At 39.1% G+C, this 25,239-nt stretch overlaps 1 protein-coding gene across 1 annotated transcript in view; it reads right to left on the bottom strand.

Annotated features, from left to right (window-relative positions):
- The window catches only part of CREB5 (cAMP responsive element binding protein 5), a 251,583-nt gene that overhangs the window by 159,282 nt on the left and 67,062 nt on the right, over positions 1-25,239 (bottom strand). Inside the window, exon 5 of the mRNA XM_053955521.1 lies at positions 9,647-9,819. Coding sequence (XP_053811496.1) covers positions 9,647-9,819 — 173 coding nt within the window. The remainder of the gene's footprint in view (positions 1-9,646; positions 9,820-25,239) is intronic.

Raw genomic sequence — 25,239 nt, 5'->3', positions numbered from 1 at the left:
CAGACAAAAACCACTTGAAACAAGCACTAACTGAGAAAACTAATACAAGATCAGTTCAAATTTGGTCTCCTTTGGTTATCAGCTACAGTTAATATCTTCAAATATTGTAGTTGTACTTCAACCAGAATCAGTCATCCACAACAGCCTGTTGAGCTTAACAGACTGTCTTGTTTGAATATTTTAAAACGACTGCTGCCTTTTGCCCACTTTCTTTATCTTAATTTACATCTGGTGCCCAAAAAAGCTACATCAACAATTCACAACAGTAATGAATTAATGAAGTCCAGCATGTCCAAAGAGAGATTCTTTCAGGCACATTAAGTCAGCAGTTCATCTCTCCAGGGACATTTTCTAATAACAGCTCAAAAACATTTGCTGAAAACACAAGCTTTAGCCCCAAGTATGTCAGGAAAGCTTTCTGCATGCAGCTCTGCCCAGAAGCTCCAGGAGACCATCACCATTCAGATCTGTGCATCTCTTGCACATCTTCCTGCGCAATACCTGGGACAGCCCTACTGCCTGTTACGAGCCAGGGACATACGGCATGAGCAACCGCCTGTCAGAAAAGGAAGCCAGATATTCCACTGCTGCCAGCACTTCCTAGCAAATTGCTTAAAGGATCAGAGGTCCTTCAAGCAGCACCTTGTGGCTGAAATGCTGGCTGGTAACTCTCCAGACACCTGAGGCAACAGCCTGTCTGAGAGATGATAAGCAACATCTGTCACACGAGGATTGATATAAAGGGGGAAGCTTCAATGTTACATTGCGTAAGTGCCCAGCATCAGGTGTGAAAAGGGATGAGCAGCAAGCCCAACCAGCTGGCACTTAACCAACCTGGAAACCCAATTCATTACTCTAAGAAACTTCTCAGTATGTTCTCTATTTGTATTCTTTTTAGGTCATTTTACTATCAAAGATGCAAAAATCCTGTCTTTGCCTGGGAAAACACAGACATCTCTATAAAGCGGAGAATAAAAAGGAAAAACAAAAGAAGTTTAAAGACATCCAAGCCCTCCATAAAAATGCTTCATTCTGGCAATGCTGAGAAGAACAACAGAACTCTAGACAGACACTGAATGGCTTTCAAGGAAAATTGTGAATTCCTAAATATATATAATGACACCAAAAATGTCAGTTTGGACTTGAACTCACATCAAAGATCTTTAGGTCAAAACCACCATGAAGTGAACTGTTTGGAACTACTGCTCTGCTAAGAAGTTAGAATTGACATATCTGACTTCTAACCAGGTCTATAAAATGCTAAGTTGCTTGAGAAAAACTAAAAATATCAACAGCTATTGCTTTCATTAAAGAAATCATGTGACTAAGAGCACCACAAGTATTTCTGTGTAGGATCATTTGATGCTAACCATGCTTTTTTTTTTTTTTAATCTCACCAAAACAGAGCAAGAGATTGGGAGACAGAAAAGTATAAAGTAAAAAATACAAGCCAGAAACATTAGAAAATGAGCAACGAACACAGCTTTTTCCTGTATCACCTATGTATATATGTACATACTGCATTTCAATCTGTAGGGTTAAAAAAGAAGAATGCTACTTTGAGCCCTTACATTTACAGCACCGGTGAGCCTGGATCTTATAGTTAAGGAACTAGATAAAAGTAACATAATATTCAGAATTCCCCAGGAAGCACATTCAATTCTCTTAATACTGTCAAATAAGCTAGGGATTTGGATTTCACCCATTTTGAGAATTGTTCGCTGCAAACATTTTATTACCTCACCAAGTTTTATGGACCCTATCAGAACAGCTGTGATTCACTTCACTTGCAGCAGAGGAAGCTGGTAATAGCTCAGAGATTGCCCCCTTCATTTCATAAACCAATTAGGACCTGGATCCTACGACTGGAGTAACACAACCCCTTCTTTTACTGGCAAAATTCCACTTCATTTATGTGAGCTCAGAATAAACGTCTCTGTTCGCAGAACACAGATGCTCATAGCAGCAAATGTTTCTAAAACACACTCTCTAATTTGTTCCTTCTTCCAAGGAACTCTCAACTCCCAACTCTCAACTCTCACAACTCCCAACTTTTCCTGCACTCTCAATCTACCTGCAGTTTCTGTCTAGCCATTAATTCCTTGATCAACTCAGCAATTTTTTACTAAATATAGCTAAGAGAATTTAAATTTATGGTTTACTACATGGAACTTTGTTAGAGGGTCTCCAAAATGACAGATTTATTTAAATTACTTTTTGTCCTTCTAAATCAAGCATAATTTCTTGTAAAAAACTAATTTTGGTGATGTTGTCAGATTTATCTATGCCTTTGATTCAAATTGTTGTTGTTTTGGGTTTTTTGTTTTGTTTTTTTGGTTGCTTTTTCTTTTTCAAATGCATATTTGGCCTGTCCATAAGTATAAATAGAATCATATGTATGTCTTAAATGGAATTATACTCTACTATTGATTTTGAAAACTCATCAATTCACAAGGAGGCCTACTTTTACAGGTGGTAAAATAGGATCTTTACACAAAGTCTGTAATTCCTGTGTTTTCCCTCAGGCACTTTCCTCTGAAATATTGTAATTGATTTGCAGCCAGGTACCAGCTTAAAAAAAAAAAAAAAGAAAAAGAAAAAGAAACAACCCAAAGTGTTAACACTTTATTAACTTATAGTATGTTTTTATATTCCTTTGGAAGTGTTCAAAAAAGACACTGGCAAGACAAACCATGTTAAATCAAGGCATTCTCTGTTAAGGACATCAGTGCTAATTCCTTTATTGAAACAGATACAAACATAACTTCTTAGTGGGCATCTAACCTTTTATCAGAATTCTTTGCACGTAAAGGTCTTCATTTTTTACTCATTGTAGCCATTGTACCACCTCCAGCAAGCCTTTAAGCCCTTCTCTGAACTGACATGGTGTAAGGCAGCATCCCAAAGCTTGCTGCTGCTCTGGAACCTGTGAATTATTTGCTTAAATAAAAATAAATTTAAAAAGCCTTACACCAAACAAAGTCTGTATTGTTTTAGTTAGTGTTTTACTGCAGCTTAGTTACCTGTCAAACAGGCTGACACTTGGATAAAACACATACTGGAATCATGCATCAGGGCATGTTAAGCACAAACCTGTGATGAAGAGCAGAGCTATGTGATTCGGCTGTGCAGAGCCCTAATGATCTTTTTCTGGTCTAGGGAAAGCTTGATTTGTCATACCAAACCCACTGCAATTCTGAGATCCTCTTCCATCCAAAAATGATTTTACATCTGTTTTAGTTCAAAGAGTCATATAAATCAGAAGCTCTGCCCATAAATTTTGATGACACCTTTAAAGAAGATTTATACAGTGTGTATTATATATATACGGGAGGTATGTAAGAGATACCAGCCACTAAAATTAAGGAACCAATGCTAGATTCTCCAAGTTCTATATATCATATTTAAGTTCTATTTATGAGTTTCTCTGATGTGAGAGCCAGCCAATGCATATGAAAGCTCAGTATTTCTGTTCAGATAAAATTATGGGGGCAATACACTATTCTAACCTTGTTTTCCTATAGTTGTTGAGTGGGACAAGCTTTTCAGGACAAAACCATCATGATCCATTTCTTATAAATCACTTGCATGAGAACTGGCTTGAGCATAGTTTCACTGCCTATCTCAAACAACCATCAGGAGAGGGAGAGGGCTGGCTTCTTCTCATAACACACAATGACAATCCTAGTCAGAGCCAGTGGGTCAGTCCCACAAGCCTAGTCAGTCCCACAATATCCCTTACATTTTTTGGTTTTGGTGTTCTTGCTGTGAGAAAGTAACACTTCTAACAAACTTAGGACTTCTGTCAAGTAGAAAGTATGAAGTGTAAAACACCATGTTCATTAATAAATTTAAGCAACATGTATAACAAGTGCATAACTTTCAGGATAATAGTTGACTTCAAGTCAGGAAAACACATTAAATTCTCTTCATTTCAGGTTGAAAGGCTATTTATTACCTGGCTAATGATCCTCCTTTCAGTCCCCCGAAAGTCACCTTGATATATGTCAGCTCTTTCCAGCCCATTCCTAGACCTTACAGCAAGGAAGAGTTTTGGGAAGGCAGAGGAGTATATTCTTGAGGATAGAAGAGAAGTGTTGTGAACAACCACCTGTTTGTGCTGTGCCTGACACACAGACTGGCACTGTTTGCTTTTTCTCTTCCTGACTCAGCATTATGGGGAAAAAATGAGTCAGCAACTCCTGAACATACAACAGCAGAGGATGTTGGAGAGCAGACAGAACTTCTAAATATCGCACACAGAGCAGCGCGGTTCGGCCTGCAGGTCAATGTGTGGACCTGGGCAGCAGCTTGCTAAAAGGGATGAACAGCTTGAGAGGGTCCAGCTCATTTTCTCCCTCATCATCCTCTCTATTAAGCTAAGCTATGAGACAACTTGTTCCTGGGAAGGGTTCACTTGTAATAATTTCCTAATTCACCTGAGCTTCCCAGAGACTTGTGGCTGCTGCTCACATCTGGCTTGATGGGATTCCACTCAAGGCTGGCCAAGACCAGTGTAGTAGAAGAGACTACAGAAAACATGTCTTAGCATAGAGGGAAAAGAAGCAGGACCATTAAACAGGAGTTAAAACCCAACTTTTACTACAAAGACAGAAAAAAAAATTTGGACAGAATGACAATGTCATATGTTCTCTCTTCCCTTTTCTTCCTCTTCCAGTGATCTCACTAATGTTCTTACATGCTGCACAATCAAGGCTATGGAATGGACTTGATCAAGAGACTGAGTGGTCATTTGATGCTTCATCTCCCACTGCACATTTCTTCTCATCTCACAACATACTGTGGTACTTCAGTTCGAATACATGAGTTGGAACAGAGGCTTTTATCACAGATTTCCTGGAAAGGGAACTAGTCTTTGAATTTAATAAAAGCACATAATTCCATGGCCTCTTTGATGCCACACACTCCACCAACTTACTAAGAGTTTAAAGAGAGATTTTTTCTTGGATGTACAAAGACCCTTCTCAGTCACCTGCCTATTCCAAGTGCCTTCCAGAGCTAACTTCACTATGGAAGGGTTTCTGCCTGTGATTGTCTCTTACAGGAGTCTTTTCTGTTTCCTTAAGCTATAAAGGATGATAGCAGGATACTCTGAAAACTCAACCAGCTGTTGCAGTCTCAGATAGCTTTTGCTATGGTGAAACTCCTGTGCTTGCCACAGAGACAGTGTCCTTCTGCCATCTGAGACTCCCCAGTTAAGACTGGGAAGTTTTTTTTTTTCATTTTCCAAATGACCAAATCTTTGTTAGTCCCACTACATGCATGGAGTAGTCAATTTTTTGGCTATTCCATTTCCCTTGCCCTTTTGTTTGAAAAGCCTTCAAACCCGTGAAAAGATGATAAACTGGAACCAGAGAGACACACGTGGTGCCATGAGAGGAAAGAGAGAGGAACAGTAAGGCAACGCATAGGTGTTAAAATGAGTGCTGCATGTGGGGACTAAAAGGCTGTTTTCCAACTGGTACCATGATTCTTCAGAACATCAAGGCACCAGAAGCATCTTCCAAACTCCTTTTGTTGCTTTCTCCTACCTGCTTGCATTTCACCAAATGTGGTTGCAATTTTTCCCGTTTGATGCTGTGCCAGAAGACCATCTTATCTCAATTAAAATGCTCTACAACACTTTAAAATCAGATAATCTACATCACATGGTGAGTGTTCTATGTCCACTTTGGAGCCTGAGTTCACTGAAACTGGACTCACTCTCACTTTCCATTTGCTACAATCTTAACAACTTGCTGCATCTGTGACAATCCTCCATCCTCCCATGTTCTTTATCAACTGCAGAGCTGTACCAGTGAGTTTCAAGCTGGAATAAATACTAGTTATGTCCACTACTAGCGTGAAAAACTAGCTTGAAAGCAAGTTACCTTCTCTGTGAATGCTATTAGGTTGCAGCTACCTAGAGTAATTGATAGCCTGAAAAACACATCTTTCCTAGCAAAAGGCGTGTCCAGATAGAGCAACCACCATGCTGTGTTGTCACCAATTTGTCTGCCCAGAACTGTCTCACACACTGCTATATATTCAGTCACAGAAAAAAATGGAGTTATTTTAAAAAGAAGACAAGCACTGCTATTGTACAGCCTAGTTCAGAGTCCCATATCTTGAGCTGATTCAGCTTATCTGCTTTTCTATACCTTTGACAAATGCATGTCTTATATCATTTTTCTTGCCTTCCTCCATATGCCATACTGCTTTTCCTCCATGTATCTTATCTAGAAATGATGTGCTATTAATCAGCCAAAGACACCCTTCACTGCTAAGTGTTCCTCAACTGATTTTTCATCAGCACAAGTAGTTACTAGTTCCAGCATTCCTCCCACATGCTGAAGGCTTGGCAGGGAGGGAGGAGGGATGGCAAGGAGGTTAGAGACTGCCTCACCACACAAATACTACCAGGGACCTTTATACCAACATGCCAGCTTGCCGTAATGCTAATGTTGCTGTTTGTTCTCAACAAAAGGAACATGGTGGGAGGAAAGTGGGGCTGCACCCTGTCTTATTTTTTAAGTTAATAACCTTCATACTCTTCCTTTTATCTGATTAATCTGGCTGGGTGCCTGTTCAGTAGTAGCTGAAGCTTAATACCTGAAACAATGTGTGGATATACATCATGCCAGTCAGGCTTGCCCAACAATGCACATTCTGTCATGTTTTCCCATGCCTTGTGTCAATATCTCATTTTATGTGCAAGCCCCCAGAGCAGGGAATAAGAAAAAAGAGAGGCATGGAGGGAGAGAGGGAGGGAGAGAGAAGGTGAGAGGGAGAAGAAAGAGAAGGAGAAACGAAAGTGAGGAAAAATTACATCCCTTGGGAACATCAGCTGCTACAAACTCGCCCACTCCTCACCATGAAACAAGCTGTGTGCGGGCACAGGTGGGTCCCATTCTCTGTTACTAGAGCACAGCCTATGAACAGGGGCTAAATGAAGACTTTCATTGCTGTTCCCTGTTTTCATTGGAGCAAGGCCATCATAAACATTTGCAGGTGGCTTGGCCATAGTCTGACACTAAAATATTTGTGGTTGTGATAAAAATCAGAATATTGCTACAAGATGGTTCTATATAACCTTCGGGGCTTGATCCTGCTCTTACAGAACTCAGTGAGAGTTTTACCCAGTTTCTCTCTGCTGGTTTTATTGCTCATTAAAAGGCATTTTCCCTGGCACAATTCTTCATGGTAAAGACTTATCTACCCTTTGGGGCAAATTCAGATGATTTCTAAAAAAGGGAAGCTCAACCAAAACCCACTGACTTGAGGACCTCAGAATTTGGGCTTGTTAAATAGCTAAACAACCTCAGCTTTGCAAGGCTAAATGAAAGCAACCAAACTTTGAAGACCTCAAATATTTTCTGAATTCATCTGGATTTTTTTTTCTCAGTTGTTTAATACCAGAACCGTGGTCCAGTTTGTATTCCTCATGAATGAGTCGTGAATACAATTCTTACCACATTTAGAAGGATAAGATGAAGATAAATGGAAATGACAAGATATGTTCTCTGAATAACACAGACACCACAGGGAAAAGACTGAAGGAAAAGAAGGCAAACAAGGATGCTCAATACTTTGGCAAGTAGAGGAAGTTGAAAATACGGCAATTATCTCCTAGGACACACCATGAACAAAAAACAAAACCTCCTAGGAAGAGGGAAGAATGGGGAACAGAATATGCTGGAGGTCACACCATAAGTCTCATTCACACACCAGCTCACACAGAGACTAAAATGCTGACAATTGCCTCCCAATAAAGCAGCTTTAGACTCAGACTTAGGAAACATTTGTGTGATTCAGTCACAGGGAAGAACTAAGATATGTCATGACAAAGTTTCCCAAATGAGACACACCACTGACTAGGAAAAGGCCTTTTTATCCTCAACCCCACCAACTTTGGAGATTCTAATCACCATGGCCCTGAACCAACACAAACCTAAAACCTGACTGACAGGGTCTTGCAAAACCACATGCAGTTTTTTTCTCATTATATAGAAACAATTGTTTGGAAGCCAAGTACAGTCTTACATAAAACACCTCACCACTGAGTATTAAAAGTTATTTGGGGTTTTTTTATGCTTTTAATTAGGATCATAATTACCACTAGACCTATTAAGTCACAATTTGAACAGGAGCTTAATCATCCTTAACTCAAATAATGGCATTAGTTAATGTTTTTCTTTCTAAAACTGAAAAAGAAGCTGTTTCTTCCTCCCTCCCTCTTTCCCAGCCACCCCTCTCTTTGAACAGAATGGGACATATATAAGACAACAACTTTGCTGGATTCACAGGCAAATGGTATTGCATGTGAAATCTCAGTGAACACTGTGTTTTGTCATATGCAAGATATACAAAGGGCACATCTATCAAATAGCTTTACGAGACCCATCCTACCAGATTTATATATTAAGAACCAAATCCTGAAACAGTAGTAAAAAGGAAAATAGAGGAGCTTGGCCAGGAGCACAAAACTAGGGCAGCAGATGAAATCTGTGTTCTGTGCCTGGCTGGGTAGCCCAGAGCTCAGTGCCATGGGCTATCCCAGCTAACATGGGAGATACAGAACCTGTGGCCTACACCAAAAATCTTGAAAGAAAACTCAAGAATAACTAGAATTTCCATTTTCAATGCCAGGATTTCACTTAATGGTTTTACTTTGAAAAGACTGAAAGTTGATCATCAATTATTTAGATAATGACTGGGAACAGCGACTGCTTTTGCATATATCACTTAATTGATGTGACCAAATTAAAAATGACAGATAATGAATCTATATTGCTGCTTCTTTCTTAGTCAACTAAGACATCTTTTTATCCATACATTTTCATGTATAACCCCGCTCCAAAATTCTCAGAGCTGTGTGATGAAAAACTGTACCCTGAAGCCATCAGGGCAGTTTCTGTTCAGTTAAAAACAAGTCACATTATTGTGACTTATGAGGATCTCATACTTGCTGGAAGTAACCAGGTGTAAACATATACTAAACATGGGTGGTTTTATTCATACAGTTCTCCAGATATTAGCACTCAATTGGAATTCAAGCCAATACAATAAGCATCCATGCTGTCAATTTATGGTAATAAATATGGATCCATCATCACAAATTGAGCAGCTATTCACACTGTGCCAAACTCTATTTATCTTGATGGTCTTTCTGTCTTCCAGCATTCCTCATCTAAACAGAGGTCATAGGAAATAGCTCAATCCCATAGAAAACCCAGAATTCCCATTGAAGGAAGTTAAAGGATCAGCTTCACAAACACTTTGTCTTTCTTCCCAGAGCAATTATAGAAAAAAACATGCACTATGATCATAAGAAGATTAAAAAAAAAAAAAAAACTGGATGCAGAAAGCAGGACTTTCCATTAAGTACAGCATTCTGTCCTTTTTGAACCATTGTGCCATATCTGGAGTAACCTGGCTATTCCCCACAGTCTGCAACATGTGCTGCAGGGGTCCTTGTTCATCCTGGCAGGGTCAAGTGCAACCTCTGTAACCTCAAAAACCTCTAGAACAACATCTGGACCTGCATGCAGCTAGACCTTAAGAAGCATGAAGCATAAGGACAACATCTGGTCCTACAGGCAGGAGCCAGAGAACCAGAGAAATGAGAAAATGGAAATGGACTCACCCAATCTGCCGATTTGTGGAAGGTGCTTGTGTAATGACAGAACTGGACTGTGGAGACGGCATGGCTTGTTGAATCACAACGCTGGTGTCATGGTTTGGCATCCTTGTGTTTGTCAGCTGGTGGGATCCAGGTCCTGCCATTGCTCCTCCGACTGTGTTATGCATGGAGATATTCTGTGAGAAGAAGGGAAATGGGAGATGGTGGAAGAAAATGAAAATAAATAAATAAATAAATAAATAAATAAATAGACGTCTTATCTTGGTTTTCTGTTCTACAGGAATTCTATTAGGAATCTGAAAGTATCAACAACATGAAAAGTTACTGGCTCCTGGTAAATCCCAAGTCAATAGATCTTGTTATAACCAACAACAATAAAGAAATGAAAAATAAATATTTACTTTCACAGGTGGAAAAACACCCACAGGTTGAGTAGAAATACCCACAGGTTGACTAATCACTCTTCTACGATTCTGTCTTGTGATATATAATGGGGATATTTAGCACATATTTCTCCTAACTGAACATGATATGAGCACATGACACCTTGATTTAATGCATGGGCTGTTTACTGTGTACTGCCTCTGCTTAGACTGACAAGCAAATCAAGTTTTACAGCCCCAAAATAATAAACAGTATACAGCACATCATGAAACAGCCATTTCTATTGGCCTCGATAGATTTTGTAGAGCAAAAAAAGCCCAGAGGCTTAGAACAACACTGTATTTCACCACATATAACCTTTGCGTCAGGTAACTCAGAGCTCTTAAAAAGTTCTTAAAAACCAAAAAACAGAAGTTCACAGATAACTCATATCCGCTGAGCAACCAACCAGTGAGAGATCAGGATACTGCTAAGGAAGGAGCCATGGAATAAGACTTCTCTCCTGTTATGGCTGTACACACAACACACACTGCTGCTAAACCGCAGGGTTTGACTTGGCCTGCGTTTAAAAACAAACAAAACTCTCAAGCCAGAGATAAGCTACAATGTATACATATGAAAAATACAGTAACCTTGAGAGCATTATTTTTCCTATCAGGCATCAACGTGTGAATTGTTAGCAGCAAGAGGAAAAGAAACTTTCCATTGTCACCTCATGCTAGGCTGAGGAAAACGGGGACAAAAAGCCCCTTATACACACAATGCCACTAAGACTCACACAAGGCACCTTCCTAACCACTGCAATACTCAGGATTAAAAAACAAAGTTCTATTTCATTCAAAATTCCAATTTATGAGTCAATTTGTCTAGGAAACATATGCAACCACTGCAAAATATTGGTAAATAAAGCTGGTAGGAAAGGAAACTCAGAGCTCTGATCAAATGTGGAAAACAGAAGAGGCACACAACATGTTGAATCCCAGACCTAAAGAAAGATTGTATTATAAGCCAAATAAAGAACTACCCCTCACAGAAAAAAAGAGAGCAAATTATTAGAGGACCCCAATTGAAGGCATTAGCTTTATCCCCTTATCTCCCAATTTTATATATTTCATGTGATTTCCCAGAACACTGTGGACACAGGGATCTCTGTTTCTTTTACAGGAGTTGTTCCAGTCTTTATTAACACACAAAGAGGCAGAAGTGCTGCCTACAGTTGAATGGTTACACCACCTCACCTGGAGTGAGGAGGACCCAGCTTTGAGTTCCTCTTACAGTAAATAATTTACACATTATGAATCAGGTCCAGAAGCTCCTTATTCACTGAAGTATTCACTTAAGGAGCACGAATTGCAAGAGGAAGCCAGACCAAGGACATTGACTGTAATATTTCATAGCACAGAATGTCATGACCATCATGCAATAACCTTAGATATACGAAAACATCTCCAAAAGAAACTCTGGAACTTGCCCAGAGTTTTACTGGACTTTGTTGTACCATGGTAGAAGAGAGCTTAAAGATTTAGTATGAGATTCCTGTGCTCCTAAATTAGGTATATCCTTTCTCTTTTCCTTTTTTTTCAATTTTCTCCTATAATTACAGAGCTCTCTAAGGTACAAACAGATGAATTATGGATATTTATCTTGATATTTATCTTGTTTGCCCATAAGACACTGTAGTTGTTATCTTAAATGCATAAACTTCCACCAATGTTTCAAAATTTTATCAATTTCCAGTAAGCTACATCTTTTCAAAAAGTAGGTTAAGTATGTGATGTATAGAAAGTAAAAGCAGAGTGAAAGCCTGTCAATGCTTTCAGATGTCTGTTGTTTTCAGTAATGCAAGGACTGCTGTTGGGCAAGCGTATACCATGCTGCCAAGTGAAAGCCTAAGGTTTCCCAACAAAATGCCAAACTCAGCATGACTCTAACATTCATAAGAAAAGGATTTGGCAATCTCAGAATAATTTACATCAGTGAGATGCTTGTGAATCTACAGAGAAGTTCAAGGAAGTCCATACTTTAAGGACAATAAGTATGGTCTGAAAGGCGGCAGGATGGTACTGCACAGTAGATCTGACACTAAGCCTATCTGATCTCACTGTATGCATCATGACACGCAGAATGACTCTGTACCGCCAGCACAGCAAGGCTCGGCTCATTGCATGTGTGATGCAGCCAGTCTTCAGAACTCCCAAAATGGTTTCACTGTGTTCGCTCTGCATTTGGTTCTGAATGGATCTAGATGGGATATTAACAAGCTCCTTGCAGACTCGACTTTGGGCCCTTATAGAAAGAGGAAAAATTCAGCAACATTGACTGAAACTGAGACCTCCACTTCATATATTGAATTGTTGTTTGGTTAAGTTGCTTCCAGCTCTACTTTTAAGGAGTTCTTCATGTTCTTCTACCAGGCATCCATGAATAACGTCTCCTTTGACTCCCCTTATCATTATCCTCCAGCTCTTAAGCCAGTGGTGAAGATTACTTGATACTAGGTGTGAAGCTCCCAGCATTCCAGCTCAGAGAAGTCTACATGAGCAATGACACAGACTGAGCTATTCCTCTGCTTTTAACATTCCCAAGACCCATTCATACTCTGAGAGAGTGTGATCCCCCCACACACACTTGGAGTTTTCTCAGGTATCTTCTCTACTGTGCTTAAGCATTAGAAGAGGGTATATGAGTTTATCATTATTATCTATTTTTTTAAACTGAACCTAAGTGTTCACACAAGGAACAGGCCACCCATATGTCAGGAGCTGCAGAGACACAAAAGACATGCTCTTAAGATTAATTTTGTGAATTGTAATTAAGATCCAATATATGAAGAGGAATTTATGTCCTTTAGGACTAAGTTTCATCCTCACTGAAGTTTCCAGTCACTGCCAAGTAAGCAGAAACTAGGATTATAACACTGAAAAGCTTTTATAGAAATGCTTCCCTCACCCATGTGCTCATGCAGTACTCTCCATCAGTATTTAATAGTCAAACAAATAAACCCAAAAGCAACAAACCATATCCACAAACCGCTTTTAAATCAACGTGTTCATTCTCAACCTTTCCAGATGCAAGAGGAAAGCATACAGATCATCATCATATTAACTTCTCCCCAGTTACACTTCATGGCCCATTTTAGCTTCAGACTTTGAAGAAAACATTTGAGCATTTTTCTCCCACGTGCAACCATTTAAGTTTGGATAGACAACACACTTCTTTTTTCTAAAGGCTAAAAACTTCTTGAAGTCATGCTTCCATGTTCTGGTGGAGAGGATTACACACCACTTCACAAGAACACACACCCTGTTGGCAAGCACAGCAGAAAAATGACAGCTACACAAACACAGGCAAAATACACCCAGACAGTCACCAATTCCCCTAAACCCTGGTTCTTCCAGAGAAACACTCATCCATTTCACACAGCACCACCTCAAGTCAACCACCATCTACTGAACTCAAAGGATAAAGACAACTGATCCATCCTTCACGATCTACTGTAGCATTCTGAGTTTCAGAGTTTGTTTGTGGTTTTAAACGATAAGATCTTTGGTTTCTGAACCAAAGTCTGTTTTTATTTTCCTACTCTTATTTTTTAACCGTGAGGCTTACCAAGAATTGCAAACAGCAGTTTTACATGAACTACAGACTATTCAGGGTTGTTCTGTGTAAGCTTTTAGATCAATAGAGGTGTGACCTACAACCAATTGTACATAAGGGTATTTTGCAGACTATTATATAAATTCTCAAGTCAGAAGGTATTTTCCACTAAAAACTGAAAAAAATGAAATTAATTTAAACACAAACAAAACTACTTTTTGCACATTTTTGTTTTATGCAAAATGTCATGTGTCCGTATTTTCCTGCACAGCTACTTAAAATATTTTCCCGTAGGTCAAGAAAAAAGCATCAACTTAAAAAAATTATAGAGAGAAATCAAATATACAACAGTACTTCAGAATTTATAGAGCGTGTCCTCTCAATGAATATATTTTAACAAGGAAAAATATTCTGAGACAATACATATTTAAATGGCAACTTCATGTGCATTTTTAAGAAGTGTACAGTCATATCTTGCCTGATTACTGAGATCCTAATTTCACAATATATAAAAGACACAGGAGTGGAAGCCTCCAGTGACGCATTCACTCATTGCACATACTGCTTACACAACCTAAGAACTTGTTGGTTTAAAAACATGGAAGATGTTGTAAAGAAAACGATACATTAAAAGTCGTAAATAAAGGAAAGCTTCAAAATTATTTTAATCATATACAATCTCCATCAAAATTAGTGGGCCTCTATGAATTCTCTCCTGACAGAAGAAAAAGATAATCTCAAAACAAAAGTTAGCAAGTCTCCCCAGAAGCAGCACTAATTAATTTATTTTCTCATAACAGTGGAAGGAAAACACCCTCAGACCAGCCCATCACAACTGTTTCATCTGTAACTGGCATGCAAAATCTAAACTCCCATAAGCACAGAACTAAGCTTGCTCCCCACTCAGGGCCAGTAAACACAGATGAAGAACTAGGGAAGAAACCAGATATAAAAATGAATTATGTTACTATGCAATTGAAAGCTTACAGAAAAAAGAAAGTCTACTATGAAGATTTAAAAAAGAAAAAGTTCCATTATGCAATAGATAGGTGAGTGTAAACTTGGAGACTGAAATGCAATATGTTTTCTCTTTTTTTTTTTTAACTGTAACATCTGTAGAGCTTTGAATGAGGAAAAGCACTAAATCAGAAAAAAAAAGGACACAGAAAGAAACTGCTGTTTAGTAACATTAAGCATAAAGACAAAGCATTATGAAGATCTTATTGCAGACCACTAAAATCTATTTAACTCCCCTACTTAGCAAGAGATATGAAGTCACTGAGTGAGGCTGACACATAAAAATACAGAACTCATGCCAAAGGATCTATTCCTCAAAACATTTCAAAGAAAGGCAAATGCTCACTTAACAGCTACCTGATAAAAATGGCACATTACAAGAAACAGCAGGCATGATATATCCCAGAATGGGGAAAGACTCTTCCCTGCCCCCAAGGCCCCCATCCAGAGTCTCCCCCTAAACTGGACCCAGCCAGCTATCTGCTGGTGACTGAAAGGCCAGGAGCAGTATGGGTATATCTGACTTCTTGAACCCCAGGCATGGCTGCTCAGTCAAATGTTATCAACCTGATCTCCAAAGAGGTAAAAATGTAAAGAAAAATTAAACTCCCTACTCAAGAATGACAAGTAATGATAGGCAGATGGGGAAAAAAGGGAAACATTGCTCTCATTGAAATCATAAAGCTTTGAATCTGTACTTATCAGTCTCAGCCACTGGTTTCCAATTTTTTGGATCACAGACCTCTGTCAACCCTATGCATTTCACACAGAGCACTCTGTGCTCTTATCATAAATTGTGTAATTAAGGCAAGATGGTTCCACAGACCAGATGCAGATGACTTACCACAGCTTTGCGACCACCAGCAGTTCACAGACCAGAGTTAGCTGCCACCCAAATACAGCATTGGAGCACCGTGACTAGAATTTATTGGCAAAAAAGATAACATTTCTAAAGGTATCTATGAACTTCAGTAACCCTTGTCCTTTTTTCAAAATGTCTTCAGTTTTTGAGGTCTTAGACAATTACTATTAATTAATAGATCAGACTTATGTACTGGGGCTGGCAGGAGATTTTATCCTAAATATCTGTGTTGGAACATGCAAGGAAACTTCCTTGTTTTTTTAAGTTAGGATGGATTGTTCTTAAACATAGATACGCTGGCTGCTCCTCAAGAGGTACAAAATAAAACAAAAAAAAAAGGAAAATCATGAATAATCTTTTTATCCTGTTCTCTTTCAATATCTGTTCATATGTTATCAGAAAGGCTTTCTGGAGATACCCTGAGTGATGCAAACCTCATCTGCTAATCCCAAGCAAACTACACGGCGCTGCTAAGCAGCGTGGCACAGGACACAGGACAGACATATGAAGTGCTAAGCCAGGTATAAGCCATCTCAAGGCTCTAGCAGTCACCACTGTAACTCAAAGTCCAAAGGGCCCATTTAAGCACTACTAATCCTCTTAAGGCCGCTGCCTGAAGGGTGACAGCCCTGCACAAAATCTCTGTAATGCTGCTGGTGCTGCAGGCCAAGCTCTGGCGGCCCCTGCTGTGCCTCTGCCCCTTGGGCACCTCAAGCACCGTCACCTCCTCCGGTCCCTTCCTGGCACCTTCTCAGGCCATGAACTGCTTCCACGGGCAAGAGAAGCCTCCCTTCCTGTCCTCCACTTTGGCAACTGGTTTAAGCAAATGCTCTTACTCCTCTGATACTATGAACAAAATGCAGGATACTTGGAATTTTTGGTCTTTTATCTTAATTTTTTGACATGATCTAATTACAGTCATTCAGTGGTGCCCTCTAATTATCAGTAGAAATGAATACTGAAAGATGACCCTTGTCTTCCACAATTGCCTCTCCTATTCCCCCACTACCCTTCTCATGCCCTTTACAGCGTGTCTGTCCAGACTGTACTTGTAACTCATGAAGCCTTCTTTACATACACAGTAAGTAATATATGGTATAGGAGAGGTACCCATGATAAACCATTTACTAGACCAAAGGAAAAAAAGTGATGTAAAGGAACATATTTTAAAGGAGAAGGAAACTTTGGAAGATTTGTCTCACCAGAGTTTGAAAGGAAATAGCTTCTCTATGGGAAAAGATGACATCAGATTGCATGCTTATGTCTTGAAGTTTCCTACAGATATTTCCCATTTTTCCTCAGGGTTGCTTGTTTCATGCACAATTACTTGTTCAATATAGCCACTAAAGCAACATAGCACAAAGAGCTTCTTCTGTTCAACCAAAGATCAGTAACACTAAGTGTGCAAAGTCCAGTTTGGGTCACTCAGGGTGTCTTGCGCTGCTAACACCACATTAACTCCTGCTAACTGGGAGGCGAAAAAAATAGGGGGAGCACAAATGGCTGCCTGGCTCTACCCAGTTCTCTCATTCTTTATGCAAAAGCCATAAACTGACTATTTCATTTCTTCTAAGTTGCCTATTGTGACATTTATAAACAGGAACCTGGCAGCATGTCAATGGTGCAAACTGATTTCCTTTTCTAAATACAATTTTAAAAAGCAAATAAACAAGGTTATGCCTGCTAATGAAACATTATATGCCATGCTGGAGCTAGTTTTTCTCAAACGTATTCTCTAGAGCAGATGGAACACCAATAAACACAAAACAACAAACCTTTTTATAAAAAGCATGTTTATAAGAAAATACATTCTACATAGAACTTTGTCTAAGGCAAAACTGGCTTATATCTGTAATGTTATCTCAGGGACAGAATTATGATCCCATTAGATCACTGTAAAAAAGGGAGCTTGCCATGAATTTCAAATGGAGAAGTGCTGCTAAGAAACACAAAAAGAAGAAAAGAAATTTGCCAGGATACTTACTAGGTGTAATTCCTAAAGGCCTTAGTTGAAATCAAGGCCTTATTGTGGTAAAACCTATACAGACACATTGATGGAGAACACTTGCCCACAAGCCTCAGAGTCCAGAGACAAAACAAGGAAAGAGGAAAGAAGAAAAAGAGAACGTGATTTGTTCAGACAAATATCAGCACTCAATGTAAGGGCTCTTTTCTCCCAGTCCAGTGCCTTGTCCTTTACTTTGCACTGTTTCCTTGCACCTAGTACTTATCTATGAATCGAGAAGACCAAAAAAGTTTAAATAAATAGATAAAAATTCAAATAAACAGAATTATAAGCTCTGCTTGAGTTTTTTCCAGCACTATCATTTCATATCTGTAAATCAGACAGAGTGCACATACTAAGTGGGTACTCAAAGAACCTTCTCAAAGTAGGTGCATGTCAACTTTTGCAGGACAAGCAATTAGACATCCAAAGGCAGCTGCCAGATCTGGAGGCCAGTCAGAGGGTAGTTGAAAACCTGGCTTTCCTTTCTTTATTGTAAGGAGTTTTGTTTTTATCCATCGTGAAACAGAAAGCTGGGAGGGAGGGGGAGGGCGGCACTCCTCCAGGAATTGCTTTAAACAAGCCTTTGATACTGCTAACTGAAGGCTCTAGGCTTTTCAACATTATGCAAACCATTTATAATCTGTTAATAGCAAATTCACAGAGACAGCACTTTGGCATCTAAATTTGTTGTATTTTATTTAAAGCTTCTTTGAAATTCTTATCATTTATTTCACTGGCATAAGTTATTGGCATCATGCATGAGTTACAGCCCTGGCTGTTGACTGCAGTCAATGACCAGAACATTTTTTAGACAGAGCAGTTGGTGAAGAGAGCAAGGATGGTAGCAACAAAACAGCCAGTGATTTTTCCATTCAGGCAGTTTCAAGCAGAAAACCAGCAGGTTTAACTTTTCTGCTAAGAAGTCAAGTGGAAATGCTGCTACCCTGGTAATAAAATGCATCTCCTAAATATTCTGTTACTCCCAACCCACTGCGCAGCTGTGTTGGGCCAGGCAGGCTAATACTACGTGGGCACTCAAACAAAAGGCTGGGAAAGGTCCAGGAGTGAAAGTTAATGGTGGTCTCAAAAAGAACCAGACAAACCATTTGCAACATAACAAGAGATCATAGGTTTAACCAGTGAAGTGGGTTTTCAAGTGAGCTGGTAGGAAAATCATCTTGATTGGTGAAAATCATAAAGGAATACAGAGATCAAGTTAATCAAGTCAGGATCCAGTCAAGTCAAATCAGTTAGTCAAGTCAGGATCAAGTTCATCCACCAGGTCTCCTGGGAAGTAATCACAAAGGCAATCATACAGTTTTGCAGGATCCACAATTGCTTCAACTGATTTTAGGTTGATGCTTTGGGAGAGGAAAGCTTGTTTAGTTTAGATCTTGAACTGAAAGAACTTAAATATCATTAAGTACATAATTTGGTAGCATTCAGAGAAAAATTAATAATCTTTGTAGCCATGAGAGTTAAAAAAGGTAAGGTTTAGAAAGGCAAACAGAATGTCTACACCCAAAACAAACATGTTAGATACAATTCTAGTTAAAGGAAGTTCACTTCTGCTGAGTACAGCAAGGGCTACTGACAAACAAAGATTACAAGAAAGTCCCCTCTGAATCCTCAAAGCTGGTAAGCAGTCTGGTTAAGAAGAAGCAGCCCTCCTCCACCTCTGCCTTAGTTTCAGCAAGTGACAGACAGGCAAGAGGAAAAAAAAATGTAAGACTAGGAGAATGAACATGCTTGGAAGAAAGATAAGCCAATAGTGGTTCTGCAAGAAACAGAGTTGACCATCCACTGATGAAGGCATGTGACTTAGTCTTAAACACAGATGGAAGAGCTATTGTTAATGGGAAAAAGAACAAGTAAGCAAGCTAGTATGGAACTTGGACATATAACTTCCCAGGGACAGCAGAAAAGATCAAAAATATAACTCCTTGGACAGAACAAATGTGTTCTGCAGGTCAAGTAGACTGGGAACTGCACAGACATCCTTTTCCTCACCCTGGTACAGATTTACTGCATGACTTTGATCAAATTACTTCACATTCTTCCACCTTACATGTAAAACAGGACAAAGACCCTCAACAGCTACACAGTGCTTGGAAGTGACGAGAAGGGAATAGCTTTCAGGGACAACACAATGTACCTAGGAAGGCAATGTAACACAGCAGTGACAGAGCAGAAGAGGGGTTTTTTTTGTAAGAGAACTCCACATGCTTTAGAGTAGCATGCATTTCAAACTCACAAAAATGACAAGAAATCATAATCAAGATACTTCAACCAATACAGAAAATAGTTATATGATGAATACTATTAGAAGAATTGTGAGACAAAAGAACAGTTATTTGGTAGCTGTAAACATGAGAGAAAGTCATATGACATGTGACTCAATAAAGGGAAATAATGACTGCATACTCAAGTCCAGAAAGTCCAGACAGCATTGCAGATTCTATTCTTCAGAAAAGGGGAGCTCATCGTATGCAGAAAATTGTATCCAATTAAAGGATTCCTGGCTGTACATCCAAATATGGGCACTAAAAATTGTGAGCCATTTCAAAAGGGTCAGGCTAAAAATCTTACTGAGGTTATATGGTGGTGGTGGCGGTGATGAAGGGGGTGAATTCTCGGTTGTAAAAGCAGGATATGTTTGGTTCAGCTTCTTTTCTGAGTGGAGGAAATGGAGAGAAAAACAAAGAAACTGCACTATATTTGATAATGCTACCAGACAATCATCCAGATGTACACACTTCCAGTCACACTAATTAAATGTGGTGTGGAGCTATCTTGGGGAAATTACATACCATTCCTTTAGAGTACCACATGCTTCTGAAATGCCTTGGTGAAGTTCTCACTGCATCTGAGGAGCCACAATGCTCCTTTTCCTAAGTAAAAAATTATTCATTCTCCTGTATAATTGGTCCTCCTGGCGTGACCCAACCAGATAGATAACTTCATTCAAGGAGGCAAAACATGATTCAGGCAGGAGTTTCAGCTGAGCCATGAATGAAACAGGGCAGGCAGGCATCCTTAGCAACAACCTAGCTGCACTTGGAGAACTGTTAATTCTGAGGGCTCTCCTCCACACAGCAGCTTTTGCCTAGAAAGTGACTGTCAGTGGGAAGTTTACAACCTACCTAAGCAACGTGACACCTGAAAGTTGAAGAACAGAGAAGAGGGTCAGGAGTTCCAGCCTGGCACAAGTGGCGCCACAATCCTGTTCTCAAGAGCAGCTAGCTCTGGGGTATCAGCATTAAAGAACAATATTACCCTTCAACCTTGAACACTGCTCATTTTAAACCAATCTAACTTACATTTTTAATACACAAGACTCAAAAATTAGCTACTGTAGGGTCCAGGAAATGCTACCATTTTTTCTTCATCACCAGAAGACAACAAAATGGACTGTGCTCTAGAAATCAATTGGATCACACTGTCTAAGCAAAAGGAAAGAGGTTTTCTAGTAAGATAGTGCTCAGAAGGTGATTCTGTGTATGTTTTAGCCTTTCTGCCAGTCGTCTAGGAAAATTACAGTGGCAACTCCCTGACAGACAGTATTAAATATCACAATCTTCACCATTCCTGTTGATTATATACAAAAAGGCAATGTGATCCCTGTATGATATTCTGAAAGCCATTTCTCAAACATTTTCATAACAGAATGCTTGAACTCATTTCAAATGCTTTCTACAAATTTTCATTTTTGAAAACAAAGGCTGAAAAGCCAGAGCTCTTTGTGACTCAATGGAAGGTCTCCTTCAAAACACATCATCTCACATTTCTCACCTACAGCTGTGACAAGGTTTGCAAAGCTGAATCCAGTGAGTCTGGATTGCTAGAGCTGGCCCAGAATTTTACTCAGAGTTTTCATTTTCAAAGACCCAAACAAGAAAGCTGATGTTTGTCTGGATTCACTAACTGTGTCCCATGTAATAAGACCAGAAATTTTAATTCTCTCAACAAGATTTATTAGGTATTGGCAGGGATGCATATGGAAGTCTAGTATCCAGAGAAAAACTATTTAACAGGGAAAAAGAGAAGAGAAAAGTAAACTCAATGAGGTTCAAAGCAAAACCATAAAGAATAAAGATTTGTGTGATAGTAGAGAATATACATTGTTGCTCTGTTAGATTATTTGCTTTAAGGCAGAAATATGATAGCCTGCATTTTAATAAGATATGGTGAAGTCTGTGATGTAGGGACTCCAAAATGATTATTCTTCCTTCAAAAAGGACACACAATGTTCTACCCTACAATACTTGGTCTGTCTCTTCTTACAGTAAACATTGCTAATGCTCCTGGAGAGGGGCTGACCTTGCCAGCCAATTACATTATGCTAATTTGTCTGTTACTATAACTCCTACAGAGGCATTCACAGCTCAGAGCAGGACAGAGATTTATATTGTCTCTTCCAAGCTGCAGACTGTAGACGTTAATCTGTCTCCCTCCTTCCAGTTACAACTCCACATGGCAATATCTACATACAATGCCACTGTACATTGAAAGAGACAGTTATTGCCAGCTTTATTCAACTTAGAAGACAAGCCGTGGTCCTACTTTGCCCTTTTAATAAGTGTCACTCTATCTCAGAAAGCATATGCTTGGTAACAGCTGTTTTCCTATGAAAACATATGGTTTCTCATATGCTTTTGAAAACACCACAGGAATGTATTTGCTTGCTAGATGCTAGTGCCGTGTCTCTACATACAGCAACAAAATAATTGAAAGGAACTGAATACTTTCTATGTTATACTCATGTGTTGTAAAAATACCTGTTGTTTTAAAGCAAAAAAAAAAAAAAATCATCCAGCTGAAAAGATTTAATGTCAAAATAAGCCCCATAATTTAGAAGTAACAGTGTGTCCTACAGTATTACTTGAAGATGGGATCCAAACATGAGTCTTCTGCAGACATATTGCAAGTAGCATGCTTCATGCAAGCAGTTTATAGTCCATGTTCCTTCATGAAAACAAAAGCTGGTGAGACCTGCCTCTTCTAGCTGCTGGAAAGCTCAGCGGCTTCCCTAGCTTCTTTCAGCTGAGATATGATAAACAGAGTATCAAAAACAATTGAGTCACAGCAGCTTATAACAAACTACTGTCCTTCAAGCAAACCGCAGCATTGACCTTTACATGCTTCTTTCCCTGCCTTCATAATATTTAGCGCAAGCTAAGAGTATCCACACAGCCAGTCGCATGTCAGAGGAGGTAGAAAGCAGCTGATTTGTTGGGCTACTTTAACTCAGATGTGCTCAGTCTAGGGTCAGGTTAAACTGAAAGCTAAATATTTGGGTAAATAAAGGTTCTGGCTGTGGTTTTGAAACCTATTTCAACATCAGCTGACACAGAAACTGACATAAATATGCAGAAAGTTTTCCAAGTGTTAGAAAGACAGGGAGGTTACAGATTGGCAGGAAAACAAGAAAAATGCAAAAACATGGCTTATGACAAGGTCTTACAGAAATTTCCCTTTGGCGCTGAAAATAATTCCACTGGAATATTTGTAGAAAAGAAAGAAAAAATTATATTCAAGACAGTTCATGCTGTAACACCAACAAAATGAAGAAAACCATCAAATTTTACTCCCAGACCTTCTGAACACACCAGTATCTAGATGGTATTCAAGTACTTCTCATGTAACTGAAAAAATTTTACACCTGTGTGTTGATGGCGGTTAAGCACAGGGTCACACCAAAAAAATCCCCCATCACACTGAAATGTTAATATTTTATTACCTATTAACACTGAGGGGGCATACAGAAGTCCACACAAATCTGTATCACTGACTTTACAATTTCCAGCAGATCATGTTGCAGTGCCGCCTGCAGTTAAAGCCCTCAGCTGCAGGCTGGCTTTTAAGGTGCTTAAGCACACGATGCAAAGAGGTCAGGAAAGCAAATGAATGGCAAGAACTGGTGAAACTCCTGTGACAGCTTGAGGTATGGCCCTCAGGCATCTGGTGGGCCCCCTTCGATGGGTTATGATTCCCTCCTGGCAGTCTGTGAAAGGTAACACTTGCCTGGTGGGCACACAGGTCACTACAAGGATCCAGCATTTTGCAAACTACTGGCAGATGTGCAATAAACCCACACTGACCTTCTTTCTAAAAGCAAGCAGCAACCAAAGACTTATTAATATGCCCTGGGCATAGGAGATGTAAGAAAACAGGTTGATTTCTTGTGTAACTCTTTCTACCAGCTAGGAACTAATGCACCAGGGACAAAAATAAAAAGCCCTCAGAGGAAACTAATACAGGATGTCTCGCTAGAAACAAAATGGTCTTAAAATGATACAAGCCAAGGGAATAGAAATACACCCTTACCTGACTAAAAAATATTTCGTAGTTATCAAATAGAGATATAACCTTGTTCATCTGGTTGGACATTACAAGGAAATTGTGAAACCAACTTACAATAAAACCTTCTTAATAGTGCCCAGAGCTCTCAGTCCCAGAAGGTAACTGAGAACATCCTTTACCTAAGGTGACTCTTAAAAGCTCAAATGAATAGGAAGGTCAAAAAGCCAGGAGTCTGTGTCATTGAGACAAACAGTTTGTGTGTTGCACTGGTTGTATCTGCTACAGAACAAAAATATCCACCATGAAATCGTATTTGCTTCTTTTTCTGTTCACGTATTCAGAAGGAAAGAAGGGAAAAAAATAATAAAATCAGGTATAGGCTGTCATTCAGGGGTTTCTAATCCTGACAAAACAATACAGTAACCTGCTCCTGTTTGACCTCTATTTGATATCCATAACTCCAGTTCTTCACCAGAAAAAGAAAAGGTTGATTTACAAATGCATGTCCAGTCTTTCCAAATGTATCCAATAGCTTTGTGTAACAATAGGTATTTTCATAAAGCACAATGGTGTGAAAATACTTAAATGTACATACAGTAAAAATGAAATCAACTGCTTGATGTATCATTCATCACATACCAAATAAAAATTAATTTAAATATTTGTAGAATTATATTGTTAACCTGCATTTCTCTTCAGAATCAGAACTGGCTTTTCCATGAAGCCAGTTAATTTGCTCATAATGATCAACACATGATATATCTCTGAAGTCTCCAAAATTAAATTTTCTACTCATTTTCCAGCTGATGAACAAAAGGAAACTGCTCTTCCTGCATAATTAAGTTAGCTTATACTCCGATCATGAACAGTCTATACGAGGCTGTATCTGTACCAGCTATATGACAAATTCTCATTTATGACCTTGTTATGCATGTAGAAAAAAAATATTTTTAAAAAACTATTGAAAATCACACTGCATATTCCAGAAAAAAATTGCCTCAAAATGCATATTCCATTTCAGCAATTTGCATATTCAGCAAAAATGACCTCACACTAGAGGTGATCTAAAATTATTTTACATACAGATATTCATTGTATTAAGCAATATTTTCAAAACATGTAGTAAAAAGAAGATCCCAGTATGAAAATACATTGAAGTTTAAGCTTTCCAATTGGTTTAGTGGGTTTACATGAGCAAAATTGGTCTCTTCGTGAAGTTTCAAGAGTTTCTCCACTGCAGGTGTAGCTTCTGATTATTTCTTTATTAACAATTACTGGCAGAAGCTTATCTGCTTGACAGGAGAAGGAGCATTTAAAATTACCAGAGTACCACATTGCTTTACATCCCAGAAAGGGTGAGGATGTGTAGCTGGCAGGGTTCATGGAAGTGACAGGGATCCAATTCAGACAATGTCTGTACAGACA

Source organism: Vidua chalybeata, chromosome 1, assembly GCF_026979565.1.
Source record: "Vidua chalybeata isolate OUT-0048 chromosome 1, bVidCha1 merged haplotype, whole genome shotgun sequence".
NCBI lineage: Eukaryota > Metazoa > Chordata > Aves > Passeriformes > Viduidae > Vidua > Vidua chalybeata.
Note: the sequence above shows the minus strand (reverse complement) of the source record. Positions and strands in the feature narration are given on the sequence as shown.